General features: G+C 48.2%; 1 protein-coding gene across 1 annotated transcript in view; it reads right to left on the bottom strand.

Moving 5' to 3' along the window:
• Positions 1-25,469, bottom strand: part of LOC140425849 (ras suppressor protein 1-like) — a 204,281-nt gene that overhangs the window by 158,593 nt on the left and 20,219 nt on the right. Inside the window, exon 2 of the mRNA XM_072510234.1 lies at positions 2,696-2,907. Within this exon, the coding sequence (XP_072366335.1) occupies positions 2,696-2,907 (212 nt within the window). The remainder of the gene's footprint in view (positions 1-2,695; positions 2,908-25,469) is intronic.

The following is a 25,469-nucleotide window of genomic DNA, read 5'->3' as shown; positions in this document are numbered from 1 at the left end:
CAATTTTGGATCCAATTTTCAAAACGGCCCTGGATTCCAAGGGCTCTTACCTTCTTGACCAGTCTCCCATGTGGGACCTTGTCAAATGCCTTACTGAAGTCCATGTAGACTATATCAACTTTCTGCCCTCATCTACGCACATGGTCACCTCCTCGAAAAATTCACCCAAATCTGCTGGACATGACCTCCCCCTGACAAAGCCATGCTGATGGTCCTTGCCTCTCCTATGGAGATTAATTCTGTCCCTCATAATTTTTTCCCAATAATTGTCCTACCACTGATGTAAGACTAACTGGCCTGTCATTACTCAGTTTCCAATCCTCTTCTTGAATTATGGCACCACATTATGGACTTGGACTCAACATGGAGCTCTACAATTCGGCACGGTAGCACGGTGATTAGTACAAACAACAAAGAAATGTACAGCACAGGAACAGGCCCTTCGGCCCTCCAAGCCCGTGCCGACCATACTGCCCGACTAAACTACAATCTTCTACACTTCCTGGGTCCGTATCCTTCTATTCCCATCCTATTCATATATTTGTCAAGATGCCCCTTAAATGTCCCTATCGTCCCTGCTTCCACTACCTCCTCCGGTAGTGAGTTCCAGGCACCCACTACCCTCTGCGTAAAAAACTTGCCTCGTACATCTACTCTAAACTTTGCCCCTCTCACCTTAAACCTATGCCCCCTAGTAATTGACCCCTCTACCCTGGGGAAAAGCCTCTGACTATCCACTCTGTCTATGCCCCTCATAATTTTGTATACCTCTATCAGGTCGCCCCTCAACCTCCTTCGTTCCAGTGAGAACAAACCGAGTTTATTCAATCGCTCCTCATAGCTTATGCCCTCCATATCAGGCAACATTCTGGTAAATCTCTTCTGCACCCTCTCTAAAGCCTCCACATCCTTCTGGTAGTGTGGCGACCAGAATTGAACACTATACTCCAAGTGTGGCCTAACAAAGGTTCTATACAGCTGCAACATGACTTGCTAATTCTTATACTCAATGCCCCGGCCAATGAAGGCAAGCATGCCGTATGCCTTCTTGACTACCTTCAGAGCACCAGGGTCCCAGGTTCGATGGCTTGGGTCACTGTCTGTGCAGAGTCTGCACTTCTCCTCCCCGCCCCCCCCCCCCCCCCCTCCCCCACCCCCGCCCCCGTGTCTGTGTGGGTTTCCTCCGGGTGCTCCAGTTTCCTCCCACAAGTCCCGAAAGACGTGCTGTTAGGTAATTTGGACATTCTGAATTCTCCCTCGGTGTACCCGAACAGGTGCCGGAATGTGTTAACTTCATTGCAGTGTTAATGTAAGCCTACTTGTGACAATTAAGATTATTACAGTTTATTTCCAATCATAGCCTCTGCCTTATATTTGAATGACAGATGTTCGTGTTGATGCTGTCTTCCCATTTACACTGCCAGACGCATCTTTTGTTTCTTTACTTGCCCCATTAGTATCTCTTTTTGCCTTTGGCGTCCTGGCCAATATTTCTCAAATCAACTTCACAAAAATAGATATGGTCATAATTACATTTCTGCCTGTGGAGGCTTGCTAAATTCAAATAGACTGTCACATTTTTTACATTGCAACAGTGACTACACCTCAGAAGTACTTGCAAATCGCTTCAAGACCTCCAGTGGTCATGAGACATGTGACAAATGCCAGACTTTCTTCTCGTTTCCCTGCCTGGCTTAAAAACTGTTACATCTCCAAGTACTTCCAGTGCTGACGAAGAGTCAGCTACTTGCAACACTAACTCTGTTTCTCTCCCTACAGATGTTGATAAATGTACAGAGCATTTCTAGTATTTTCGGTTTTTATTTCCGATTTCCAGCATCCACAGTATTTCACACTTGCTGTAGCCCCAACAGTTCTTCTTGCCTCACACTGGCAATTTGTTTTGCCGTTCATGGGTACCAGGTTACAGGAAATTGACTTCAGTCCATTTCCCACCCAATTAACCCATTCTCCAATGACTCAAGAGGAATGACAGAAGATGCATTAGCTTTGCCATATTAAAATCTTATTCTACAACAAATAAGTTGTATTAAATGTAGTTCATGCTTGAAAATGAACACAACAGTTCACTCCCAACTGGATAATGAACACCAAATCTTATGATTCATATACACCATTTCAGACAGAAAGGGATCAAAAGATTTAGAGGTGAGGTTTATTGCTGGAAGTGAGAGAGAAATGGAGTGCATCGCAACATGAGCTTTTTACCTTCCCAAGATTTTGGATTGGATCCCAGTTTAGCTAGATGGAATTAATGTTCTTATCTAAGAGCACTTTCAGATTTTGAGCAAAACGAGATAGGTACACTCAACCTAAACTTCAGTAGACAGGAGTTAGAAGCAAAAAGGAACACAAATTTCAATACTAATGTAGTAATGTTGCGTTGATAAGAGGGGTTTAATGAGGATCAAAATAAATTGAAATTCCCTTCTTGAACAAGGGAGTGTCTTTGTGAAAGTAGCTGTAGTAGCGGGTTTTATGGTAGGGTTGGGAGGGGGGGGTGGATGAATGTTTGCAATTTATCACTAAATAGGTTATTGTAGAATGTAATAAAAATATTGAATTTGGGAATGACCACCTTCATTTCTACTCTCTGTTCTACTCTCATTTTCCTGTTTCTTCATTGTCCCACCCCAGTATATTCCAACTTAATGACTCCTTAAGATCTACTTACCCAAGGTTCAGGTGCTTCAGTTTCTGAAGGCTACTGATCTGTGTTGGAAGGTCTTCTATCTGATTATTGAAAACATTCAGCACTTCCAGATTCCTCAGGTCAGCAACATTTGCTGGAACACCTGAAAGTAAGGGAGCAGTTATGCTGTTAATATCACCGCCCACAGCAGATACCAGCACAAGCAGAAAAGAAGTTTTAAGCAGAAAACCCCACTATCATGAGGTAGTTCATTGCAACATAAACCTAAAGTATGAGGACGCTGACTGTCCAGGACATTCCCCATCAAGATGAAAAAAAGAACAGTTCTTCATTTTATTATACAAGAGAAACAGGAGATAACAGATCCAACTAGGAATCATCACTGGTGATGAAAGAAAATGTGTTCATTTTTCTAAGTTAACACTTAAAAGAAAAAAAAAGGTGATTGAAGGGTTACGTGGGATAACTAGGGAATTTCTTTCCATGACTCAGCTTCACAAAAACAATTTCAAATGAACTGCATCTAAATACTGCTGCATTCTGAAAGAAAGTAAATGAGATAGGACAGAAATTATATTAAATATCACCCCACAATGAAATTAGAAACCAGGAGTGTAATAATTCATTTTGTGGCACTAGTCCAATTGACAAACAAGGGTAAATCTTGAGCATTTTGTAACATTATTCCAACTGAGAGAAATTATTCTGCCAGGTATGCTTGAAATGTTATGCGTGTGTTTTCTCTCGGTTTTCATATTGTGCTTGTGGCAGTTATTAGGCCTGATAAATCTGAATTGACTGTCATTTGCTAATTCTGGGACGATGATAAAATTTAGAGGAAGTTTGAAGCAGCCTGTAATAAAAAGGGGGCGTGATCTCGTGAGCCTTCATGCGCGGGCTGGATCTCACGAGCTGGATCTCGCTAGACACGGGAGCTGGATCTCGCCCTCGCTGGACGAGGTCCAGATTAACATTTTTAATTGAGCCTAATATTAAATATATGCCAGTGCCCGATTCTCCAGAGGCCCGGGAACGAACACCCGGACCTGGGAGACCTCGCCTTGGCACCGTTTAGCACTGGTCCACACAGTAACGACATCTGGGAGGTCTCCCAGGCCATCGGAGGCCCCAGGGTGGTCGGGCTTTGGGCAGGGTGGTACCCTGGCACTTCCGCTGGTATTGCTTCGTTGGTGTCTGAGCAACTTGCCACTGCCACACAGATACCCTAGCAGTGTCAGCTGGGCACAGGGTGCCTGGTGGCACTGCCAGGCTGACAAGGGCACTGCCAGGGTGTCAAGCTGGCATTGCCAAGGTATCGAGCACAGGGATGCCCTGCCCTCAAGAGACGGGTTATGGGGGGAGGGGAACTTGCTCAAGACCCTCCAAGAGGTAAGTCAGTGTAGTTGAGTGGGGGGGGGGGGGCCTCGTCAGTACAGGAAGTGAGCGAAGTGTGGCTTCAGCGGGGCCTTCCGTGACGAGGCCAGGAAAATGATAGCAAGGTTGTTATCGGCGCTGCAGGCGCTGAGAAAGACCCCGCTATGTGCGCCTAAAATGGAACTTTTTTTTTGTGCGTTAAATCGCACCCAGGATCATAAAACACAAATGACTGACAACATAGGCATTATTTCAGACATTAAAAGCATCAAAAGCTTCAGAAGCAAGCACAGGTAACTGGATGAATATACTCTACACTTCATTGCAGATTATTCAGTTGCAAGGTGCACTTTATGACGGCAGGTTTAATTTTCAGCTTGTGTGCCAAGTGTTTTCTGATATATGAGGAATGCTTTGGATCATTGGGGTTTAAATTGAACAATATATCAGGATAGATCTGACTATGCGTGATGTGATCAGAATGCATGGCTTTGCAAAACCATTCTTACAGATGTTAGAAAATTAATAGGAATATAATTTCTGTTTTACCCATTTACCTCCTACATACTCTGATAATCATAGATTGGAATCCATGCAGTGCAGAAGGGAGCCATTCGGCCCATTGCCTATGCACCGACCCTTCGAAAGAACACTCTACCCAGGTACACTCCCCCATCCACCCCGCTCTATCCTCGTAACCTAATCTGCACACCCCTGGACAGTAAGGGGCATTTAGCTTGGCCAATCCAGCTAACCCGCATTTCTTTGGACTGTGGGAGAAACCGGAGCACCTGGAAGAAACCCTTGCATACACGGAAAAATGTGCGAACTTCACACAGTCACCCAAGGCCGGAATTGAACCAGGGTCCCTGGCGCTGTGAGGCAGCAGTGCTAACCACTATGGGCCATTAAAGTTAGAAACAAAACACATGTCAGAAACATTTAATTCAATTTAGAAAGTTTATGTTGATTGTTTGAAAATAAACTACTATTATTAAAATAATTTTTGTAATATAAACAAGGCTGTTACATATTGGAAAGACAAAGAAAAAGGGTTAGGTCCAGCAAGAAGTTAGTACACTTCATCACTTGTTGAGCTGTTCATGGGTCTGTTGATCCAAAATGGGGAACTGTAACACTAGTGCAGGTAGGACTTAAAATCAGGAAAACACATGTTCGGACGCCAGCTCTAATCCGCTAACTTCCAGATTTTACCGAGGTAGTTCATGGGGTGGGAATGTTATGTTAACGAGGCTGACAGGTTTTATAGTGGGTAACTGGATTTCCCACACCTTTGTAAATCTGGCATCATTACAGCACTGTTTGTGGACCAGGAGGAGGAGGAGAGCTTCCATTGATCCCCCTAGCTTCCTACACCACACCCACCTTAGCAACCCCCTCCCCTCACCATGCAAAGAATCACTGGGCATTGGGTTTATGGTCCTGTATCTTACTCTGAAATGTCCCCTGCCAGGCTAGAAACCAAGTCTGTCAGTAAATCAGGCTGACTTCTCGGTGGGAAATCTGTCAGAAATCTAAATTTCTGTACATTCCTAAAATTAAGTCTGTTGTATGTTCAGATGAGGACTATTAGCAGTTAGATCATCTCTACACAAATCGGTGTTTAAAGTCATGTTTACAAGCGGCAAACAAAAAATAATAATATATTTCCACTGGAGTGGGTACAGAGCCAGTGGCCTTTTTCAGTGTGGAAATGATTGAATTAGGAGGACAGGTTTCAAAGCCTAGGCTTGAAATGTTTTAAGATAATTTACATCTATTCTATTAACTCCTTTTATTGGAAAATCAGAGTTCGGCAGGGTTGATGTCAGGAAACATTTCTTCACACAAAGGTTAGTGAAAATTGGAAACGGTTTGAAGCCATGTTCATAGAAAGCATCAGAGTGGAGATGGAAATTTTTTGTAAGTATGTAAAGGATTACAGAACCAAGGAAAATAGGCGGAGAGTGACAGGGGTGGAGAAGAAGCAGATTTGAGAGGTTGAATGGCATGCTCCTGTCCCTATTAAGGAAAGAGGTTTGCTTGGGTCGACTGCGAAATTGGCAAAAAACAAAAAGGTCTTGAAAATGATGTTAGTGCCTGCCAAACACCCAGTGGTGCACTCTGCTGCCCAGAATAGAAAAAAAAGCATCAACAAAAAATCCCAATAATTTAGCAAACAACAATGCTTTCCCATTCTTTATATGGAAGTCAGATAACTCAAATCAATAAAAATAAAACGGGTTACAATGGGTCAGCTTTGGATCAATGCTTACTCATTAGATTCAGCATGGCCCACGTGCCATGAATAGCTCGGTGCAGATTTAAGTGCCAGCCAACAAGCTACACAAGTTTAAACACAAATGTCAACTTACAAGATTAGAAATATTATACAAAAAGGATTCCCCATCTGAATGCAATTTACTCTGAACCACAAATTCCCAGCAGGTAATAAAAGACAAGAATGTGATGTGAAAGAATGTGAACTGAAATGAATAGTTACCATAAATCAACATATGGGTTGTAAACACAACAAGAACTAGAACAGAAGATATCCTCAGCTGTGACAATTCAGATCACTAGCATGACTCTCCTCTCCTACCCACCCAACCCCCAAAGTTTATGATTCAAATAAACCAATTATCTTGATAAAACACCCACCCATACTTTTTTTAAAAATCATGCACTTTGCAGGAATCATATTTTATTTTGTCATACGTGTAAAGTGTGCAGAATATAAAACATTGGCTCAAATCAACCTTAAAAAAACCAAAATGATAATAAAATCACTTAACTCGACAATACTGACAGTCTCGTATCAATGTAGAGGCAAGAGGCATTCCGCAGAGTAAACATCCCCCGAGCAGGCAGAAAGTATTGACGAATGAATTGATGGTAAAGGAAAGGCAACTGCATGGAACTGGCAAGCAGGAGAAGGGAGGAAAAGCTGGCATTCTTACAAATATTTGCTGCAAGTGCCCCAGATAGAAATGTTATTTTTCATCAACCCATATCAGTCCAAAATTTAACCATAATTCTGTGAATCTCTCCATCCACACTCAAACAGCAACTTTTATTTATAAATATCTATATTATAGATATGATTTCCTGCTGGCGAGTTTAAAGGCTCCTCGCAGATCGAGGTGCCATTCTGTAATACAGCCCCATTCTTTCCTCCCCCTGCCCCACCCCCCCCCCAAAGGATTTGCTGACCACTTCCCCTCAGCACCGCCAACCTTGGTAGGTCCCTGGCACTGGTGCACCCTCGCACTGCCAGCCTTGCACCCCGACAGTGCCACCGGGTACCAGGGTGGCATTGCCAGGGTGCCTAGGTGGTAGGGAGAGTGCCGTGGTCCATCGGAGGTCTGAAATGGCCTGGGTGACCCTACCAGCTGCTGTTACAACTGGTCCACCACGTTTGTGAGGACCAGTACTAAATGGCACCCTGGTGATGTTTCCAAGGCTCAGTCTGAAAACCATTAGGCTCATGTAAGTATGCACTTCTGGATGTCACCTAGCGAGGGAGAGATCCAGAACGTGCCCGGGGGGGGGGGAGAGAAGCGAGTCGTGTCACCCGAGGGAGGTTTAGCGGCTGGTGCAGAGCCAGATTTGGGGTTTGCGCACAATTCACTCTTTGCGCCTGGATCCATGCCGTGCGCAATGGGGTCGCTAAATCGTGGCCACGGTGTCAAAACAGAAGAAAAGTGTTCTCATACACATTCTCCAGTTTATTCTGTTCTTCTTAAAAGTTTCCATGTTCCTGTAATAATAGCTTATGCAGTCTATGGTTCTGAGTGTTTTGTTAAATTAAAATGGATATCTGGTCAACACTATGCATGGAACTTCCTCGGAATGGCAATCTCCGTCGGATTGCCACTCTGGATGGATTTACCCTCACAGAAATTCTAAGTTTCAAAAGTTAATTGGTTCAGACGATCGGGGAGAAACTGGGAGGGACGGGGGAGGCGGGAGGCAAGAAAGAGACTGGGAGGGTGTGTGTGTAGGGGGGGGGGGGGGCATTGAAAGAGATCAGGTGAAGGGGTGGGGGGGGGGGGGTGGAAATAGTTTGTGCGTGCTGTCTGTCCTGTGCAAGGCTCGGTTTGCATGTTTAAGCAGCTACTCTGGAGTTAGAAGGGCTTTTTTTCCTTCCAACTCTTTCAACAGGATAAAACTGGCAGAACTATCCAAAGTTAGCAATTTAAATTGCTTCTGTCGTATGGTTCCCAGCCCAGCGCATTTGTCCAGAGGAAGTTACCGCTTCTGGTCAATTGCTGGGATGTGTAAACCTCCTAGAGGGATTTCCCAGTGCATCATCGTGGTATCCCCCAAACGCAACGCAGGGGAACCCGGAAGTTAGGGGGCGGGATTCTCCGTTGGCCAACGCCAAAATCATGAAACGCGGTTGGGCAGAGAATAGTTCCGATGTCGAAATCGCAGTGGGTGCTGATTTGACACCAAATCACAATTCTCCATCACCTCAACAACGGAGTCAATGCGGTCCGGAACGCACACACAGTAAACACCATTTGCATAACATTAGCGGGCCCGACCCATTATTCTCCGGGAGCTCTGCAATTTTCTGCCTCCGATTGGCCGGGTTCCCGACGGCATGGTTCACTTCTGCTTTAAAAAAATCGTGAAACCAACATTATAGCTGCTGAGGGAGAGGGAGGGGTTACAGAAAGCATCCAACATCGCCATAGTTTGCTGACTGTTGGGTCTCTGGCCGGGGGTCTTTTGCCAGGGCTGAGGGGAATAGCAGGGGGGGTGGCCAGGAGGTGAGCTGTGGGGTCGGGCACAGAACACCATTGCCCCAACCAGAAAGGCAGCCATGCAGCTGTGCTGATAGTCCACTGTGAACTTAAGGCTACGGGTCACATAGGTGTCCCCCCAGGCCACCCCCCTAGGTGCCTGTTGGCCCCAGCTGACCCAACAGCTGTATGCGCGCGCTCCTGCACAACCAGTGCCATTTGGTTGAGATGAGTGGGTGTCCCCCCCAGGCCACCCCCCTAGGTGCCTGTTGGCCCCAGCTGACCCAACAGCTGTATGCACACGCTCCAGCACAACCAGTGCCATTTGGTTGAGATGAGTGTGTGTGGGGATTGTAATGTGTATATGTAGCTGCAGCTTGCCAACCTCCCAAGTGTCAATCACGGACCCGGCGAATCCCACACCGTTTCTCATTGGAATCGATTGTGTTTCATGTGGCCCCGGTGCTAACCCCTCCACGGTTGCTGAATCGGTCCAGGTTCGGTGCCAGTTTTGCAGTCGTGAAAGTCCACGAATTCTGCATCGGCGTCAACACAAGTCTCCGGAATGGAGAATCCCGCCCATTATATCTCTATGGCTAAAAGTCATGGAAAGCCAACTAGTGTGTTAAGTTTTATGCTGAGTATACATTTGTTATTTGATTCAACCTAAAACAACAGAAAATCTGAAGGGATGGGACTCAATGAACGAACAGTAAGAAACCAATTAGAAAATTAATAATCATCAAATCCTTTGGCATAAAACTTTAAGTCAAAAGAACTGATGTGAAAGACGCATGACTGGTGAAATTATTTTTAAATGCCTCATTTTTCCTCACTGCAGCCGGCAATTTATAAGCTTAAAATTACATTTCACAATAATATTACATTTATCCCAAAATTGTTATATATATTTAGATAGAATGAAGGCCTCAGTTTCTCCCAGCAAAAAATGTGCAGTGAGAGAATCCGATGACAAAAAAACCCAACTTATTTTTAACATGGAAAATTCTCCCACCATCACTATATTGCTTTTTGATTAGAAACATAACCAAAAACTAGCTCCATCATAAAAATACATTTCTGAGTTTTTTGCAGCAACTATATTGGTTTTCCCAGCCGCCTGTTTGCTTATACCAAATGTGTATTTCAGAATTATTGATATTTTAAAAGAAATCATGGGAAGTCTACCCAATGTACCTTTCAAAATCCAGAAAACTAAAACAGCCTACCCTCTCTAATTCTATATGCTTGAGCTTTATATGTTCACTTATACCATCCGGGGACAATTCCAAATCAAGTCTCTGCCTGCAATACTTTCTAAAAGTTAGGCATGTACAAATGCCCTTCAATTCCTCTTTTAAGGTCTCTGGACAAATATGGCCTGCCATGAGAAGAGGCAGTAGCAAAGTGGTATGGTCTTGGATCAGTAATCCAGAGGCCCAGGGTAATGTATCCCATTTAGCCTCATAGAGGGTATCCTCAATGTGAAGTGGGGCTTCGCCTCCACAAGGACTGTGCACTGGTCACTCCTACTGATACAGTCATGGACAGATGCACCTGCGGGAGGCAGTTTGGTGAGGATGAGGTTTAAGAAAACAGCACACCACCACCTTCATGAGGGCAATTAGGAATGGGCAATAAATGCTGGCCTAGCCAGTGATGCACAAATCCCAAGAATTTATTTCAAAAATGATCCCTCCAACCTACCTTTGTGTTGCTTCCATTGTGTCCTTGGAATTTTAAATTACATGTTCAATAGTAAGAAGCAAATTCCTTTTTTGCAGTCAGGTTATAGGAGGTAGAGCCACTTTTACCTAGTTCCGTGAAAATGAAATGTATACTGTTTGCTTATGGTGCTTTATGTGAAGTGGCTTTGGGGTAAAGGAGAGAGAAGCGTTAGAAGATGTGGTCTCATCCTGCAAAGTTAACCTGCATTTCTTTCCTCCGTGGATGGACCTGCTGTATATACCTAGCATTTTGTATTTACATTTCAGTTTCGCACATTACCAGTTTTTCTATTAATCTTTAAAAAGTGCACAGGGACCAGGTTAATGCATAAATTATAGGGCTACAGAGCAGAGATCAATCTGCACGAGGTTAGGCTGTCCCATTAATGGACCTTATGAGAGAATTAAAACAGCAGCCTCCAGTGCAGTAATGTGCCTTGTATTTTTCATGAAAGCTACCACTGTGATTCCTTAACACAATTGGCAATTAGTGCTAAATTAGGAAAAGATTTGTCGCTAGGTTAAAACTAGGTTTATTGTCCTACGGTAGTTTAATTCATAATTCTTAAATAAGCAGAGAAGAAGTCATTCATCTCATTTATTTAAGTTGCAAATTGAAATGACTCCCATAAGAACAGGATTCTAAACCTATTAGCCATATCCAATCTCAATTTGCCAAACTACATAGCACTAGATCTTAAGCAATTAAGATAGATTATATAAAATACCTTCTGCCTCCCAGAGACCATCTGAACCCTCAATAATAGATTTAAATCAAACAAGAATCTTGTGATATAACATTCTAAGTGATTTTGTTCATTATCCCAGCAAGAATATGTGGTCCCAAGCAGAGGTCATTAGGATAAAACCAAGTTACTGCGGATTCTGGAATTTGAAACAGAAACAGAAAATGCTGGAAAAATCTCAGCAGGTGTGACAGTACCTGTGGGAGAGAACAGGACTAGCGTTGCGAGTCTGGATGACCCGTTCATTACCCAGTCTCAGACATTAGATGCTTCACATGACACCAAGTTGTTTACAGTTGAAGGAACATATAACATCTAGTCTCAGACACAGGTTTGATCCTGTTATATCCTTGATGTGCCTAAAACGTCTGGTAGTTGAGTGTGATTATATTCATTGTTTATGGACCGGTGTTTTTTTTTATAAAACATTTTATTGAGGTATTTGTGATTTTGTAACAGTAACAGAAGAAACAGTGTACATACAAATATAACCATAGTGTAAAGGCCATCTTCCTCCCTCACAGGTCCCACCTTTCTTACACACTAATCAAAACTATATGGACCGGTGTTACGATTCAATCCTATTGGTACGGTGTAGTCAGAGAGCTGGAGAGGAATTTTGATAGCACCTTAAGAGTCTAATCCTATGTTCCTGATTCTGAGTCTTCCAAATGGGAGAATTCTAATGAAAAAAGGTTGTACAATGTCCTGACCTTTGTAGCTCATAAAAATATCTTATACTCCTGGATTAGTGACAATAATCCTTCAATCCATAATTGGCAAAGAGTAATTATGGAATTCATCCCTCTGGAAATCCTGACCTCTCTGATCCACTCCAAGTCTGATGAATTTCGTAAAGTATGGACCCCCCCCCCCCCCATCTTCAATGCACAGGCTCCACCTTGGCTGACACTCCTGTTGGGATTTCCATTCTCTATTGCATCCCATTTTGTTAGTCTTGATATCACACTACGTCCTGAACCGTTCTTCCTTTCCCCAACTCAAATTTTTCATTCGTCGTTGAATTAATTTTATTTTTAAACTAGGGAGGTGCTGGTTCCCCAAGTACACTGTTCTTGCTTGTCCCCTTGTTTGGTCTAGTTCTTATTATGTTCTGTACCTGTTTTGCTCTGATTTTTAAAAAAATTGTAAAAAATTTGAAATGCCTAATAAGAAATATATTTTTAAAAGTATTAGGTTGCAAGACACATTTTCTGAATTTTGCAAGATTAACTATACCTGTAAAAGGAGAATTTATCAACTTCAACTATGAATAACAAATCGGTAAATAGATACATAAATATCCAAGGCATTGGGGGCGGGATTTTCTCAGCCCGGGGCCAGGCCGGAGAATCCCCGCGACCAGGCTACGACCGCCCCCCCCCCCCCCACCGACGACGCCAGCATGCAATTCTCCGCAGAGCAGAGAATCAGCGCCACTGGCGCTGACGTGGTTGGCGAGATGCCGGTCACGGGCCACTCCACACGGCGGGCCCGCCGATTCTCGGCTCGGGATGGGCCGTAGTTAAAATGTTGAGTCTCGCTGGCGCCGTCTGTTGTGTTATGCTTCTTCATGTAGCATAAGCTGCTTCCTTGATGTATACGCTGACAAAGGAAGGTTCAGACTGGGAGTATTGAACAGTTAATAATTCTCCTACATGAGTTCGACTCTCCTGCTGTTCTTACTATAGTAACTCAATCTAATTAACCAGTCTGCTGTAATCCATGTGGTGGGTGTGATGCTTCCTGATCTGCCCCTGTGTCTCTGAGTGTCGACTATGGAAAGAGAAAGAGCATGTGTACCCTGTCCTTTTATATGGGTAGCCCCCTGGTGGTAGTGTCACCTCTGGGTGTGACTTGACTGCCCATTGGTCGTGTCCTATCTTACTGACCTATTGGTTGAATGTCTGTGTGTCATGATGTCTCTGGTGCTCCCTCTAGTGTTTACTTAGTCCTAGTGTATTTACATTAACTCTGTATCTACAGTGATGCATATCACCACATCCCCTCTTTTTTCGGGTTACATATTTTCTGTACATGGTTAAAGAAAATTGAACAAAATAGGTAGATAAGTGATGGCATGTACAAATGATGATGACAGTGATGATTATACAATACCAAATAATATGTACGAGTTCAAAGTTCATGAATTAACATGGTCGAGTGGCTTTCTTGTTTTGTTATTGAAGTGTCGATGTTGATGCTGACATTTCCTTGTGAATGCCGTTGGTGTCCCTGTGCTTAAGGAACCAAGAAGTGATCAGGAGATGTGCAAATGGTCAAAGCACTTCGCTGTCTGATTTGGACTTTTTTTTTTCCTATGCTTGTGGTAGCGATGTAGTATGTAATGTGTCATCCAACCTGGACTGTTTCTTGTGATTGCGATATTGATGCAGTATGTCATCTGCCTTGAAAGCTGGTTTGCTTGAGATTTGCCGTCATGCTATGGCATGGCTGTACTCTTGCCAGTGTTAGGAGCTGTGCTGTTACATTGTCCTGCAGGTGCAGAGTTGTACCATGTCATAACAGTCGTTGTTCCATTGTTGTTGTTTTTGTCATGCTGGTTGTTGACGTTGGTGCCTTTGGTACGCTTCTGGTTGTTGTAGGTTTTGTTGTTGTGTTTGTTGCGCTCAATTACCACATGGAATGGAGAATTAGAGTCCTTCACAAAGTTACTTGTGTCAGTGTCCTTTGTGGCATCTGCTGTTTCATTGAGCATGCCATCTCCGATTCCTCGGCGCTCCCCGTCTGGAGTCATATCCGGTTCACTGGAATCATCTTTGGCTTGTTGATGCTCCACGTCTGGAGTCCTTTCTGGTTCACCTGAATCAGCTTTGGTTTCTTGACACTCCCCATCTGGAGTCATTTCAGGTTCACTTGAATCATCTGAAGTGACACTTGAATCATCGGAGGTGTCACTTGAATCATCGGAGGAGTCTTGATGCTCCCCGTCCGGAGTCAAAACGTTCAGGAATGCATTTTCTTGTGGAGAGGCTCGAGTGGATGAGGTTTGAATTAACGTGGTGTCACTGGAGTCACTAGTAGCCTCACTTTGATTGTCGAGTGCCTCTGTACATACTAGCGGAGAACAGTCAGTCTCGCTGTCATGTGGCACATCCTGTATGGGAATTGCAATGCCTTCGTCACTTGTCGCACATATAGTGGGAAGACCTTCTGTGTCTTCTTGTCGGTTAATTGAGCTGGGTAGACTGTCAGTCTTCTTCTGGTGGCTCAAATAATCTGGGTAGACTGTCATAGTCTTCTTGCTGTGCACTTGAGCGTGGCAGACTTGCATCATCTGCTGCTGGTTGCTCAGATAAGGTTGCTAGACCTTCATGGTCTTATTCATGAAAGGACTGCACTCTGGAGTCTTGTGTTGCTTCCATCGTGGAGTCATGCAGTGGTCTCGCTGTGGAGTCGATCTGTGCGCTCTCAACGAGTTGTGCAGTGGTCTCGCTGTGGAGTCTTTCTGTGTGGAGGCGTGCAGTGGTCTCACTGTGGACTCTGTCATCACTTTGTGTGGAGTCGGGGACTCTTCGTGGTGCGTGGAGCACTGATCGTCGTGCGTGGACCACTGGTGTGGCGTCAGGCCGCTCTCTGTGGGCTTGTACCGCTCTCTGTCTCTTGGCGTCAGGCCGCAGCAGAATCCTGTACTTCTGGGTTTGGATGTTGCCTGTGCTGGGCTGAGGATCTTCAAATCCGAAGAACTCGTCCATGTCTGTGTCGGGTTCTTTACTGTACAACACATCTCGTTGCGGTACATATTTGGTACTGAGTCGTAGTCTTCAAGGACCATATCATCACGTTTTGTGTCAGAGCTGTCATTGTGCTCGCGATGTCCAAAATAGTAATCAACGTCTGAGTCGTAGTCTTCAAGGACTAAATCATCTCTTAGGGAAGTGCTAACTGCTTGTTGCAGGGTTCTGTGGCGGCTACTTTAAGCTATTGGCTGAAGTTCAGGCATTGTGCTGTCGTTCCAGGTGAAAGAATTGTGTTTTCCGGCTTAAATTTTTTATTTAAAAAAAAAAACTGTTTTGGGACATTTCCCCTTTTAGTGGACGTGGTCGGAGGCCTCTAACGTCATGACGCTTGTGACGTAGAGCGTAGGAATGGATCGCGCACGCGCAGATCGCTTTTCCTTTACTTTGCGCTCTTTTTGCAACTGCGCATGCGCGAAACGGACCTTCATGTTCTGTGCGCTTTTTGCGCAACAATGCGCAAAACACTTTTGCCAGTACGTTTCTTTTGGGGAACTGCGCATGTGCGGCTCCTTTCCCAAGGTGGCTGCCAATCAAAATTGGCGTTTTCTGCATTTGCAGGCCCACCTTCGCCTCGTGATGAGTATTGGCGCCTCTTTTACCATTCTCTCTTGTGTTTTCCTCGCAGTATTCATGAAACTTGTCCAGGACTGCCTGGAAGTCTCTCTTGTCTTGCCCTTTGGAGTACTTGAAGGTCTTGAAGATTTCTACTGCACTTGCACCCCCAATAGTGAGCAGAAGCTTTATTTTCTCTGCATCCGCCACGCCATCTAGATCAGACGCTACCAGGTAGATCTCGAATCTCTGCCTGAACGCACGCCAGTTTGCACAGAGATTGCCGTGGTACCCGAGCTGCTGTGGAACCGGAATCTCAAACATCTTGCCTGGGTGCTGTGGCTGGTAGTCACGGATATGTTGAGTTGAACTATATAGATTCAACAGGCTACTACTGGTACCATGTTGCATTATGCTTCTTCATGTAGCATAAGCTGCTTCCTTGATGTATACTCTGACAAAGGAATGTTCAGACTTGGAGATAGGTTTATTGAACAGTTAACAATTCTCCTGCTCGACTTAGACTCTCCTGCTAATCTTGCCATAGTAACTCAGTCTAACTAACCAGTCTGCTCTAATCCATGCGGTGGGTATGATGCTTCTGATCTGCCCCGATGTCTCAGAGTGTCGCCTCTGGAAAGAGAAACAGCATGTGTGCCCTGTCCTTTTAAATGGGTAGCCCTCTTGTGGTAGTGTCACCTCTGGTTGCCCTATTGGTCGTGTCCTATCTTACTGACCTATTGGTTGAATGTCTGTGTGTCATGATGTCTCTGGTGCTCCCTCTAGTGTTTACTCAGTCCTAGTGTATTTACATTAACCGCTTGTGTATCTACAGTGATGCATATCACCACACCGTCCACACCTGCTCACAGCCGGCGGTAACTGTGTGTGCCAGGGTCGGGTGGCGGCCTGTGGGGTGTGTGGGTGGGGGGGGGGGGGGGGTGCTCCGATGCAGCCTGGCCCACGATCGGGGCCCACCGATCGGCAGGCTTGCCTCCCTGTCCCCCAGCCCCTTTTCCTGCATGCCGGCCCCTGTACTCCTGCGCCATGTTGCATCGGGGCCAGCGTGTTAAAGGAGGCCATCACGCATGTGTGCGTTTGCGCCGGTGCCACTGTGCATGCGCAGATCCCGTGGTGCCCAGTTCGCGCGGGATGTTTCTATGTTTCTAGCACAAGTTTATACCGATGGCTTAATGGACTCTTCCATCACTTCGACGGATGGAGTATTCAGCAAGTTAAAAAGACCAGTTTACAGTATATTGATGCAATCTCACGTGATGTTAGGCCAAGTCTAAATTTGTATTAGTGATTACAAATACTGCAGATGAAGTCACGTTTGGTGAGATTGGCTTTGCAGTGCGCTCTCGTCCTGAAGGTACTCTGCTGTTGAAATCACTCGATGACAGAGACTTTGCGTCTGTCTAGTCTGTTTGGGACAATCTATGATGCGGGTTCTTATATTCAGCTAACTGCCTTTGCAGGATTTATGGGGGAACCATCTATGTAAACCACATGACCAACCCGAAAGAAGCTGAGCTTTGATGAACATACTTTTGATGCTAGGTATTTAGCTTTGTTTAAGGTGCGAGGGGCAAGGTTTAGAGGAGATGGACGAGGCAAGTTTAAAAAAAAAACACAGAGGGTAGTGGGGTGCCTGGAACTCGCTACCGGAGGAGGTGGTGGGAAGCAGGGACGATAGTGACGTTTAAGGGGCATCTGACAAATACAAATAGGGTGGGAATAGAGGGATACGGAACCCGGAAGTGTAGAAGCAGCATGGTCGGCGCAGACTTGGAGGGCTGAAGGGCCTGTTCCTGTCTTGTACATTTCTTTGTTCACTTATATACTTAGGTGTTGGGGATTTTATCCACTCACCTGATGTTGCAATAAATCTCAGAGGGAAGATGGAATGTTCCTAGTTGCTTTGTGTGATGCTCGTAGGTTGTCCAAGTGTCACACTGAAAAAGAGCCACTGCAAGGTAGACGTGGGGCGGGATTCTCCGTTGCCCGACTCCAAGATTTGTAATCAGCAATTGGTTGGAGAATCGACTCCGATGACTAAATTATGGCTGGCGCGGTCAGCCATGCTCCGCCCCCTCCAAAATGGCGTCATTAAGTCGAGCGCCGCTGCAACGGCGTTGCCGCGTCATCGGCCAGCCCTCCTGAAATGCTGTGCCCCCCATGGCAGAGTTCCTGATGGCGCGGGACACATGTGGTCTCAGCCGTGCTGGAACCTGCCGCGGCAGCTGCTGACTGTGTCCAGCACCGCCACACTCGGCCAGGATCCATGCCGCTGACCGGGGGCCTGGGGGGACTGGTGGGGTGTGGCCAGGGGGTGGGCTGTGGGGTCATGGATGGCGGGTGATGGGACCCGGGCATTCTCCAGCCGTTTGCAACGCGGGAACTGGAATTTCACCCGCCGGCGGTGAGAGTCCTGGAATTGGAGAGTTTCACGCAGATTTTCTGATCAGAGAAGACCACACATGCTCCACTTAGCGGCTGAAACGGAGAATCCAGCGCGTGATCTATGTTGTGATAAACTCCACGCTCTTTCCAAAGTCTGTGGGTGAGCCTGCCAATGCTGAGCTTGCTTTTGCCAATGATGGCCAATTGTGTCATCCAGCGTAGGGTTATTGGAGAGGAAACCCGAGACACTACACGTGTAGTGTCTCCCACCCGCCCTCCTCCTCTAACCTAATAATAAAACCCATTGGTCTGAGGTAAGTACCATATTTATATTATATTATTATTATTTTTTATAAAAATTTAATTTAGTTGTTAGCCAGATCTTGGTAGAAAGTTAGAGGAATGGCAGGGAAGGCAGTGCAATGTTCCTCCTGCAGGATGTTTGAGGTGAGGGATGCAGTTAGTGTCCCTGCTGATTTTACCTGCAGGAAGTGCTGCCATCTCCAGCTCCTCCAAGATCGAGTTAGGGAACTGGAGCTGGAGTTGAAGAACTTCGGATCATTCGGGAGCAGAAGGGGTCATAGATAGCAGCTTCAGGGAATTAGTTACACCAAAGATTGGAGATAGGTGGGTAACTGTAAGAGGGACTGGGAAAAAACAGTCAGTGCAGGGATCCCCTGCGGTCGTTCCCCTGAGAAACAAGTATACCGCTTTGGATACTTGTGGGGGGGGGGGCTTACCAGGGGTAAGCCATGGGGTACGGGCCTCTGGCACGGAGTCTGTCCCTGTTGCTCAGAAGGGAAGGGGGGAGAGGAGCAGAGCATTAGTAATTGGGGACTCTATAGTCAGGGCACAGATAGGAGATTTTGTGGGAGCGTGAGAGACTCACGTTGGTATGTTGCCTCCCAGGTGCAAGGGTACGTGATGTCTCGGATCGTGTTTTCCGGGTCCTTAGGGGGGAGGGGGAGCAGCCCCAAGTCGTGGTCCACATTGGCACCAACGACATAGGTAGGAAAGGGGACAAGGATGTCAGGCAGGCTTTCAGGGAGCTAGGATGGAAGCTCAGAACTAGAACAAACAGAGTTGTTATCTCTGGTTGTTGCCCGTGCCACGTGATAGTGAGATGAGGAATAGGGAGAGAGAGCATTTAAACACGTGGCTACAGGGATGGTGCAGGCGGGAGGGTTTCAGATTTTTGGATAACTGGGGCTCTTTCTGGGAAGGTGGGACCTCTACAGACAGGATGGTCTACATCTGAACCTGAGGGGCACAAATATCTGGGGGGGGAGATTTGTTAGTGCTCTTTGGGGGGGTTTAAACTAATGCAGCAGGGGCATGGGAACCTGGATTGTAGTTTTAGGGTAAGGGAGAATGAGAGTATAGAGGTCAGGAGCACAGATTTGACGTCGCAGGAGGGGGCCAGCGTTCAGGTAGGTGGTTTGAAGTGTGTCTACTTCAATGCCAGGAGTATACGAAACAAGGTAGGGGAACTGGCAGCGTGGGTTGGTACCTGGGACTTCGATGTTGTGGCCATTTCGGAGACATGGATAGAGCAGGGACAGGAATGGATGTTGCAGGTTCCGGGGTTTAGGTGTTTTAATAAGCTCAGAGAAGGAGGCAAAAGAGGGGGAGGTGTGGCGCTGCTAGTCAAGAGCAGTATTACGGTGGCGGAGAGGATGCTAGATGGGGACTCTTCTTCGAGGTAGTATTGGCTGAAGTTAGAAACAGGAAAGGAGAGGTCACCCTGTTGGGAGTTTTTTATAGGCCTCCTAATAGTTCTAGGGATGTAGAGGAAAGGATGGCGAAGATGATTCTGGATATGAGCGAAAGTAACAGGGTAGTTATTATGGGAGACTTTAACTTTCCAAATATTGACTGGAAAATATATAGTTCGAGTACAATAGATGGGTCGTTTTTTGTACAGTGTGTGCAGGAGGGTTTCCTGAAACAATATGTCGACAGGCCAACAAGAGGCGAGGCCACGTTGGATTTGGTTTTGGGTAATGAACCAGGCCAGGTGTTGGATTTGGAGGTAGGAGAGCACTTTGGGGACAGTGACCACAATTTCGGTGACGTTTACGTTAATGATGGAAAGGGATAAGTATACACCGCAGGGCAAGAGTTATAGCTGGGGGAAGGGCAATTATGATGCCATTAGACGTGACTTGGGGGGATAAGGTGGAGAAGTAGGCTGCAAGTGTTGGGCACACTGGATAAGTGGGGCTTGTTCAAGGATCAGCTACTGCGTGTTCTTGATAAGTATGTACCGGTCAGACAGGGAGGAAGGCGTCGAGCGAGGGAACCGTGGTTTACCAAGGAAGTGGAATCTCTTGTTAAGAGGAAGAAGAAGGCCTATGTGAAGATGAAGTGTGAAGTTTCGGTTGGGGCGATGGATAGTTACAAGGTAGCGAGGAAGGATCTAAAGAGAGAGCTAAGACGAGCAAGGAGGGGACATGAGAAGTATTTGGCAGGAAGGATCAAGGAAAACCCAAAAGCTTTCTATAGGTATGTCAGGAATAAGCGAATGACTAGGGAAAGAGTAGGACCAGTCAAGGACAGGGATGGGAAATTGTGTGTGGAGTCTGAAGAGATAGGCGAGATACTAAATGAATATTTTTCGTCAGTATTCACTCAGGAAAAAGATAATGTTGTGGAGGAGAATGCTGAGCCCCAGGCTAATAGAATAGATGGCATTGAGGTACGTAGGGAAGAGGTGTTGGCAATTCTGGACAGGCTGAAAATAGATAAGTCCCCGGGACCTGATGGGATTTATCCTAGGATTCTATGGGAGGCCAGGGAAGAGATTGCTGGACCTTTGGCTTTGATTTTTATGTCATCATTGGCTACAGGAATAGTGCCAGAGACTGGAGGACAGCAAATGTGTTCCTTTGTTCAAAAAGGGGAGCAGAGACAACCCCGGCAACTATAGACCGGTGAGCCTCACGTCTGTAGTGGGTAAAGTCTTGGAGGGGATTATAAGGGACAAGATTTATAATCATCTAGATAGGAATAATATGATCAGGGATAGTCAGCATGGCTTTGTGAAGGGTAGGTCATGCCTCACAAACCTTATTGAGTTCTTTGAGAAGGTGACTGAACAGGTAGACGAGGGTAGAGCAGTTGATGTGGTGTATATGGATTCAGCAAAGCGTTTGATAAGGTTCCCCACGGTAGGCTATTGCAAAAAATACGGAGGCTGGGATTGAGGGTGATTTAGAGATGTGGATCAGAAATTGGCTAGCTGAAAGAAGACAGAGGGTGGTGGTTGATGGAAATGTTCAGAATGGAGTACAGTCACAAGTGGAGTACCACAAGGATCTGTTCTGGGGCCGTGCTGTTTGTCATTTTTATCAATGACCTAGAGGAAGGCGCAGAAGGGTGGGTGAGTAAATTTGCAGACGATACTAAAGTCGGTGGTGTTGTCAATAGTGTGGAAGGATGTAGCAGGTTACAGAGGGATATAGATAAGCTGCAGAGCTGGGCTGAGAGGTGGCAAATGGAGTTTAATGTAGAGAAGTGTGAGGTGATTCACTTTGGAAGGAATAACAGGAATGCGGAATATTTGGCTAATGGTAAGTTCTTGAAAGTGTGGCTGAGCAGAGGGATCTAGGTGTCCATGTACATAGATCCCTGAAAGTTGCCACCCAGGTTGATAGGGTTGTGAAGAAGGCCTATGGAGTGTTGGCCTTTATTGGTAGAGGGATTGAGTTCCGGAGTCGGGAGGTCATGTTGCAGCTGTACAGAACTCTGGTCCGGCCGCATTTGGAGTATTGCGTACAGTTCTGGTCACCGCATTATAGGAAGGACGTGGAGGCTTTGGAGCGGGTGCAGAGGAGATTTACCAGGATGTTGCCTGGTATGGAGGGAAAATCTTATGAGGAAAGGCTGACGGACTTGAGGTTGTTTTCGTTGGAGAGAAGAAGGTTAAGAGGAGACTTAATAGAGGCATACAAAATGATCAGGGGGTTGGATAGGGGTGGACAGTGAGAGCCTTCTCCCGCGGATGGATATGGCTGGCACGAGGGACATGACTTTAAACTGAGGGGTAATAGATATAGGACAGAGGTCAGAGGTAGGTTCTTTACGCAAAGAGTAGTGAGGCCGTGGAATGCCCTACCTGCTACAGTAGTGAACTCGCCAACATTGAGGGCATTTAAAAGTTATTGGATAAACATATGGATGATAATGGCATAGTGTAGGTTAGATGGCTTTTGTTTCGGTGCAGCATCGTGGGCCGAAGGGCCTGTACTGCGCTGTATTGTTCTATGTTCTATAAGCCCATGCTAACAAAACCTGTACTAAACAGAGGGGTGTGAGGTGATAATGATGGAGGTCTTGGAGTACATGGCCGTGGGTGGGTTGATACATGGGGCGAAATTCTCCATTATCGGCGGAAAGTCCGCCGATTGGCGCAAAAAACGGCGCAAATCCCACTTGCGTCACGTCATAAAATGGGCCGATAGTCTGCGGCCCGAAATGGGCTAGCAGCGACGTAACGGGATCCGTGCTTGCGCAGTGGTTCACGCCGTGCAGCGTCATACGCGCTGCACGGCGTGACGGCTCATAAGGCCGCGCAGCTCCCCCCCACCCGACCGGAACAGCCGACCGCAACACCCGGCTTGATGGCTGGCCGTCGCTCAGCCCCGAGGTTCGAGTCACGCGATGTGGAGGCGCTCCTGGACGCGGTGGAGCAGAGGAGGGACGCCCTGTATCCCGGGCACGGCCGCAGAGTTGCCCCACGCCACAGCCGGCGTCTGTGGAGGGAGGTGGCAGAGGCCGTCACCGCTGTGGCCCTAACACCACGGACAGGCACCCAGTGCCACAAGAAGGTGAACGACCTCGTCAGAGCAGGCAGGGTGAGCCTCCCCATATCCCCCCCACCCCCATATCCCCCCCTCACCCCATATCCCCCCTCCCCCATATCCCCCCTCCCCCATATCCCCCCTATCCCCCATATCCCCCCTCCCCCATATCCCCATATCCCCCCTCCCCCATATCCCCCCTCCCCCATATCCCAAGTGAATCCAGCCCTAACCTTAACCTCTGCAATGCACGCGCAACCGATGGCGTGCATTCATATACCTGCCTAACACTGTTGCATTTTACCCCTGCCACCCCCCCCCCCCCCCCCAGGAGAAGCGCGCACACAACAATAGGGAGCATGTGAGGACTGGAGGAGGGCCCGCTGAGGAGAGGCCACTGACCGTACACGAGGAAAGGGCCCTGGAACTGGCTGGCGGACCTGAGGACCGGGAGGTTGCTGATGCAGAGGTCGGGGCCCCACGAGCAAGTGAGCCACCAACAGCCCGTCCCATATCCCCCTCCCTATACCCCCCTCCCCCGTATCACCTGATCACTGCCTGATGTCTAACCATGCATGCTTCATTGTGTATCGCAGGACCAAACGTCCAAGCACCCATCCCCGCAGATGCAGACCGCCCGCAGGATGCCCCTCGGAGACCACAGGGGACGGAGAGACCCGCACCCTCCAGCATGCGACGCCCGCAGGATGCCCCTCGGAGACCACGGGAGACGGAGAGACCCGCACCCTCCAGCATGCGACGCCCGCAGGATGCCCCTCGGAGACCACGGGAGACGGAGAGACCCGGACCCTCCAGCATGCGACGCCCGCAGGATGCCCCTCGCACACCACAGGAGACGGAGAGACCTGGAGCAACAGGGAGACGACACCCCCGTCACGTGCGGGAGCGACCACCCAGCGATGAGGGGGGCAGCCACAGGCCCCCGTCACATCCGAGCCACGACAGCCCTACCCGGGACAGCCCTACCCGGGACAGCCCTACCCGGACAGCCCTACCCGGGACAGCCCTACCCGGGACAGCCCTACCCGGGACAGCCCTACCCGGACAGCCCTACCCGGACAGCCCTACCCGGGACAGCCCTACCCGGGACAGCCCTACCCGGGACAGCCTACCCGGGACAGCCCTACCCGGACAGCCCTACCCGGGACAGCCTACCCGGGACAGCCCTACCCGGGACAGCCCTACCCGGGACAGCACTACCCGGGACAGCACTACCCGGGACAGCACTACCCGGGACAGCACTACCCGGGACAGCACTACCCGGGACAGCACTACCCGGGACAGCGAAATACCGGACAGTGACTCAGAGTGGATGGGTGGAGACGAACCCCCACCCCAAAGTGCCATGGACTCAGAGTGGGACGAAGAGCACGACACAACGCCACTGCTGTCACCAACACCCTGCACCATCGCAGAACACTCACCACGGTTGGGCACTTTAGTGATGAGGCGTCTGGTACACTCACTGGTGCGCACAACACAGCCGTCCCGGTACAGCAGGTGGAGGTAGGAGCAGCAGAGGGACCGGGCGGTCGGAGGGCAGCCCAGGCCAAGCGAACATCTGCCGCCCAGATGGATCCCGGGTTCCTGCAGTTACCATACCCACACATAGATCCGATGCAACCACCGACACGGAGACGAGCGAATAGGGTGACGGGTGGCTTGCGGCGGCTGCGGTCGCAGGTGGAGGAGTCCACCCGCGTCCAGGAGCTGGGAGTGGTCCCGGTCATGCGTGCCACCCAGGCTGACACCGCACGGGTGGCGTCCGCGGTGGAGGCAATGGGTGCGACGGTGTCAGACATGGGGAACGGTTTGCGAGGCCTGGGGCCTTCCGTGCAGGCGGCGTCTGTGGCCCAGGAAATGGCTGCCCTCTCACAGGAGGCCATGAGCCAGTGCCAGCGCCAGATGGCAGAGGCGCTCAACGCCATAGCCAGTCTCAGCAGGCCATGGCCCAGTCTCAGCAGGCCATGGCCCAGTCTCAGCAGGCCATGGCCCAGTCTCAGCAGGCCATGGCCCAGTCTCAGCAGGCCATGGCCCAGTCTCAGCAGGCCATGGCCCAGTCTCAGCAGGCCATGGCCCAGTCTCAGCAGGCCATGGCCCAGTCTCAGCAGGCCATGGCCCAGTCTCAGCAGGCCATGGCCCAGTCTCAGCAGGCCATCGCTGAGGGCATCGGCGCCAGTGGCCATGTGCGAGCTGGCGTCGCACTGTCGCAGACAGGGTTCGACAACCCCCTGGGCTCCATGGCTGCAAACCTGCAGACCCCTGTCGATACCAGCACGGGCCTCCAGGACTGGCAGCGCCAGATGTCGGGGGCGCGTCGGATGGCCAGTCCGTTCGCATCCCCCACCCATGTAGAGGCCTGGGGGCCATCGGGCACCCAGAGGGAGGAGGAGGTGGTGTGGTCCGTCCCGGCTCCCTCTGTAGGGAGGTCCGGTACACCGCAACACCTCGGACTCCCCCCCTTCCGTCCCAGGTGCATCGGGTGGGCAACGGGCAGGACAGGCTGGCAGCTCGCCATCCCAGTCGCCCGGGCCGCAGCCTGGCCCATCTAGGCCAGGACGCCCCAGGAAACGGCCGCCAAAGGGATCCAGTGTCAGAGGGCAGGAATCACAGGAGTCCACCTCCAGTTCTGCTGTACCATCTGGGGAACCACGT

The sequence above is a fragment of the Scyliorhinus torazame genome, chromosome 6, assembly GCF_047496885.1.
Source record: "Scyliorhinus torazame isolate Kashiwa2021f chromosome 6, sScyTor2.1, whole genome shotgun sequence".
Classification (NCBI taxonomy): Eukaryota; Metazoa; Chordata; class Chondrichthyes; order Carcharhiniformes; family Scyliorhinidae; genus Scyliorhinus; species Scyliorhinus torazame.
Note: the sequence above shows the minus strand (reverse complement) of the source record. Positions and strands in the feature narration are given on the sequence as shown.